This window comes from Harpia harpyja, chromosome 3, assembly GCF_026419915.1.
Source record: "Harpia harpyja isolate bHarHar1 chromosome 3, bHarHar1 primary haplotype, whole genome shotgun sequence".
NCBI lineage: Eukaryota > Metazoa > Chordata > Aves > Accipitriformes > Accipitridae > Harpia > Harpia harpyja.
The window spans coordinates 79,313,016-79,317,864 of record NC_068942.1 but is presented as its reverse complement, the minus strand read 5'-3'; the positions used below and the strand labels follow the sequence as shown (position 1 = coordinate 79,317,864).

Here is a 4,849-nt window from a genome sequence, read left to right as displayed (position 1 = left end):
TCAAAGGAGAGGCAGCAGGTCGCCGATGCCCCGGGCCACACATTTCCCTTCTAAAGGCAGGAATGAGAGTGTCAGCTTGGGGCCGAGGGGGCCCCGGAGACATGGTAGCAATAACTCCGACCCCCTACACAGGCGCCCGGGCTCCCCAGCGAAGGGGTGATCCCCCTCCATCCGTCACGGCCCTGTAGGCGATGTGCATCCCCGCGAGCACCCACGCAGAGCCCTGCCATGCCGGGGACGCTCGGTCCCCGTAGCAAGCACCCATCGCTGCCTCACGGGGTGCTGGGGGGCTGTGGGGACCCACTGGGGAGGCAGAGTCACCCAGAGGCTCTCCAGCAGCGGAGGAGACCCTGTGGCCTGCTCCTGTGTGCCAGCACCCGGTGGGATGGAGGAGTGGAAAAGCGTCCCTGGCACAGAGGAGGTTGATGGCTGGGGTTTTTTTGTCTCCGAGAGAAAAGCAGGGCCATGCTCACCTCCCCCCACAGCTCCCATCTCCTCTCTCCACCTGCACTCTTCAGGGAGCCAAGGCTTTTGGCAAGCTTTCCACTCCAGTTTTTATTGGTTTCAACTAAGCTGCCCCTTTTGGAGGGTTGGAAAACTTCAATCATTAAAGGAAAACAAAAAAAAAAGAAAAAAAAAATCCATCATGCAGCCTTACCCTGCTCCCCTCCCTTCCCACTCCCACAATCGCCAAGGACACGAGCCCCGTGCACACACCCCACGGCACAGCTCCCTATTTTCCAAGCCAAACACAGTCCGTCCGATGCATTTGAGCCAGGGGTTTCAGGCCCTAGATACCTCTAACTGTACCTGCTGGGCTCTGATCACCTTCCTGCTCGGAAGCAATTTGGAAAGGACACAGCACAGGTAGCTATTAGCTAACACATATTTAACTGCTCCAGATATCTTCTCTTTTTTTGGCATTGTAATGGGGCGATTTGATCTTCAAAGGACCCGTGCAAACCTTTGAAGCTTCCCAAAGAAGCCAATCTCCAGTGGGGAGGGGAGGAGGCAGGGGGTGGCGGGGAGGGGGGGGGAAATGTTAATAGTTTTAAAACCTGGGGAATCCTGAAGATGGACGAAGGGTATAAAACCCAGTGGGTTTAGCGTAAAGCCCTCAGGTAAATCTTCACCTTTTCAAATGCATTTTTGGTGGGTTGCTTTGCAAACGCTTGGGCCAGGTTAGCAAGGTCGGCTCTATATTCCCAGCGGCCGGGAGAAGCAGCTCTTAATCTCCAGGGACCCTCATCTCCCACGTGGCGCAGCCCCAGCACCGGGGGATCCGCGGTACCTCGGCGAGAAATAGAAAGACTAAAATTTGCGAAGTCTTTAAGGGGAAAAGGGGTGGGGAGAAAGCAAAGGTGGGGGGGGGGAGAAGATAAGGAGAGAAGATATATTCCCTGCTGCACTCCCAGCCAGCACAGCCTCAGCAGCACCCTGAGAGGCGAGACACAAAATGCGTTTACCTTTAAAATAATGACTCATTTTATTTTTTTCTTTTAATATGTAGTTATAAATATATTTTGTCAAAATATATGATCATTATTGTCAAAAACATTTGCACATAAAGTCATAAATAAGGTCAAGGTGAACGTTTAGTTTAGAGAAGAGTCCAGCTATCGCAAGCAGTTCTGGGGTGGGACGGGAGGGAGAGAGAAGGGGAGGAGAAGGTGGCGGGGAAGGGGGTCAGCGGCACCCGCACCCCTCCACCACCATCTCCTGGTAGTTTTTCAGGACCACCTTGTCATACTCATCCAGGTAGAGCATGGAGATGGCGCTCAGCTCCGTGGGCACACAGCAGGCCTTGGGGATGCTGGAGTTCACGGAGTTGACCAGCGTCTGCACGATGGCGTGGTTCGTGGAGTTCAGGTGGTCGGCCAGAGGGAAGGGGCAGTCCCCGTGGCAGTAAAACGCCTGGTACCCCGGGGGTGCCACGATCCAGTCGTTCCAGCCCACGTCGCTGAAATCCACATAGAGGGCATGGCGGCGGCAGTTTTTTTTGTTCTTGCGGGAACGCTGGTGCTTGGGGCTCCGGCGGGCTCTACGGGTCAGCGCGTGGCCTCGCCCGTCGTGCCCAAAAGTGACCAGGAGCGGCCTGAGCTGAGCCCAGTCCCCGCGCCCTTGAGGTAAAGATCGGCTAATCCTGACGTGTTTGCCCTGATGAGTCTGTGCGTGGTGGAGGTGGGTCACCTCAATCACCAGCCCGTGGTTCGGTTGCTTGTCCTTGGTCCACCGGATCACAGCCGGGCTCACATCAAAGGTCTCCCAGCGCGTCACGTTGTGGTGCACCAGACGCGTGTCCAACAGGCGCGTAATGGCCTGAGCGCGCTCCGACAGCGGCTTCATCACTTCGTAAATGTTTATCCGGTGGAAGCCCCTCTCCCACGCCGCGCTCGGCTCCTCCACCTGCTCCCGGTACAGCCGCAGCTCCGCCGAGGAGATCACCTCGTTTTCCGGCACGCTGCTGAGGTTGAAGACGAAGCGGATCCGGGGTGCCTCGCTGGGACCCGGGACGGTCTCCAGGTGCTCTGGAGGGGAGCGGGGCAGGGAGGGGAAGCGGTACAAAAAGCAAACAAGAGCACGTCAGCCTCGGGGCACCCAGCCACAGCCACAGCCCGCACCCACGCTTCACCTGCCTGGCAGCCACCGGCACCTCTCCGCTCCCCCGCGCATCCCTCCCGACCAGACCCGAAACGGCTCCTGCCCCGGCACCGCTCACTCGCCCTCCGCATGCCTGCGCCCAGACCGGGTCACCCCTTCCCGTCTGCTTCCCCTTTCAGGGAGGCTTTTCCACTTTCGCTTTCAGCCCCCAGTCTCTCCAAAATCATCTCCCCGGTGAGGTGCGGCACCACGGAGCACAGAGGTGCCTTGTTACGGGGCGCAGGGGGCAGGGGGAGAAAGAGAAGCAAATTCCAACACAGTAATGATGCGGCTGGATTAATAATTCAGATTTACTTTGGAAAAGAAACATCCGCTAGGAAACATTTGGATCAGATTACAAGAGCCTATTGAATAAACCTTATAAACACACAGCTGTAAGTATTAAATTCGAGTAGGGGTTTTTTGGATTTTTTTTTTTTTTTTAAGAGCAAAACCAGGCAGCAATCGCTTTGATAGTTCAAAAGAAACACACCAGGGGCGAGATCCCGCCCTCACTTTACTCCCGCATCCGATCCAGAGCCATTAAATCCACGCGAGCCCAAGGAGTGACCCTGCGGCAGAGGCACCGAAGGAAACTCGCTGTTGTCAACAGAAGCGAAAGCACCTCAAAATATGGTCAAGCTCGGGTTAAGCACAGGATGCTGGAAAAAATACAGAGCAGCACGCCTGTCACCCACACACAGCAGGTTTGGGGGGGTGGTTTTCCTCCCATAAATTTAGGGCCGGGCACGTCCTGCTTCTAAATGCATTTGCGAGCTTCCAAACGCAAGGAAATCCCAGTCGGTACTGGGACTGGGAATTTACCTCTTCCCGTCACTGACCTTCATGGTGGAAACTCCTCACGGTGTTTGCCCGGCTGGTCGATCGCTCAGGGTACTGCAGGCTAATTTCCTGGAGGCTTTCCTCCTCTTCTCCAGACTGGAGTCGATAGAGATCCAGCATGTAACTAGGAATGACGGCTGACTTGCTGGGCTGAGGCCGCCTTCGCAGCCCAAACATCTGCAGCAGAGTTGTTTCGAAACCCCGCAAGAGTTCATGGCTTTGGGCAGAGCGGCGTCCGGATCCGGCTTGTCCCTGAAGCTCTGCGACTTTCTTCCTGCCGGTCTCGGGTATCAGGCTAGCATGGTTAGTACCTCCTAGCAGGACTTGGCATAGTAGGATGACCATCAGCATTCGGTTACCAGGAATCATGGTGTCTCTGGGGTGTAAAAAACGCAACAACAAACAACAAGGAAAGTCAGGATGAGAAGCAAACCCCCCCCTCCTCCTCCTCCTCTTCCGAATAAACTTGAAAATAATAGTAATAAATGGCCAAACGACATGAGAAGAAGCCCCCGAGCGGCAGCAGGCGCGCCCCGGCGGGCAGGGATTAGCCGCTCGCCCCAGGTTGCTCGCCGCCCGGCAGCCCCCAGGGGCAGGCGGGTCTCCGGCGCACCGGGCCGGGCCGGGCCGAAGCTGCGGCGGGGTGGCGGGGCCCCGGCGCCCGGCGGGGAAGGGGCGCCCGGCTCGGCGGTACGGCGCGGTGGGGGCCGCGGGTTCGCGTCCCGCCGCCGCCGGACCCCGGGAGGGTGGCGGTGAGGGAAACAAGACGGGAACGAGAACGAAATAAAGTTTAAAAAAACAAAAAAAACTAAAATCAAGAACCGTCGCGAAAACCAAAAGTAAAGAGCGAAGCCGAGGAAGAAGAGGGCTGTACTCACTGACAGCAAGCAAGGCATATCAGCACAGTCCATGATTCTGGAGAGCCAGCCCGGACCCAGCGCGCCGAAAGCCTTCGGGGCAGCGGCTGCCGAGCGCCTCCCGCGATCGCCGCCCGGGCGCAGTGCGGCCGCCGCCGCCGCCGGCTCCGGTTTTTCTCCCCGGCCCCGCAAGTCACGTGGAGCCGCGCACCCCGCCAGCCCAGCCCGGCCCGGCCCGGCCCGGCCCGGCCCGCCGCCCCCGGCCCGCCCCCGCCCGGCCCGGCCCCGCGGGGGACGGCCCGGCCCGGCCCGGCCCTCCCCTCCCCGCCGCCCGCGCCAGGCTCCCGGCCCGCGGCGCTCCGTTCCGCCGCCCCGGGGAGGGGAAGGGGGGGGGGGGCTGTGCCCGGGGGTCGGGACCGAGCCGGTGCCGGGGCCGAGCTGCGGCGGGCGTGGGACGGGGGGAGCGCGGTCCGTCCTCGTCCCCCCCGCTCCGCTCAGGTGCATCCCCC

The 4,849-nt window shown here is 59.2% G+C and overlaps 1 protein-coding gene across 2 annotated transcripts; it reads right to left on the bottom strand.

The window, feature by feature from the left end:
* Positions 1–1,474: 1,474 nt before the first annotated feature.
* Positions 1,475–4,520, bottom strand: BMP4 (bone morphogenetic protein 4). 2 transcript variants are annotated; one of them, XM_052783602.1, is made up of 3 exons: positions 4,366–4,520; positions 3,483–3,859; positions 1,475–2,528 (listed from the first exon to the last, which is right to left on the bottom strand). In XM_052783602.1, the coding sequence occupies exons 1-3, from the start codon at positions 4,392–4,394 to the stop codon at positions 1,687–1,689; spliced, it is 1,248 nt and encodes a 415-aa protein (XP_052639562.1). In that variant the 5' UTR covers positions 4,395–4,520; the 3' UTR covers positions 1,475–1,686. The 2 variants fall into 2 exon arrangements, with proteins under 2 accessions (XP_052639562.1, XP_052639563.1); XM_052783603.1 differs by having other exon boundaries at positions 4,362–4,496.
* Between the last annotated feature and the right edge of the window lie 329 nt (positions 4,521–4,849).

Bases quoted from the DNA above. Each gene is read 5' to 3' on its own strand.
- BMP4 (XM_052783602.1), bottom strand. From the start codon at position 4,394: ATGGACTGTGCTGATATGCCTTGCTTGCT. The intron at 3,860-4,365 runs GTCAGTGAGTAC...TTTACACCCCAG, and splicing joins GCTGATATGCCTTGCTTGCT to AGACACCATGATTCCTGGTA. The intron at 2,529-3,482 runs GTCAGTGACGGG...GCTCCCCTCCAG, and splicing joins GAGGAGTTTCCACCATGAAG to AGCACCTGGAGACCGTCCCG.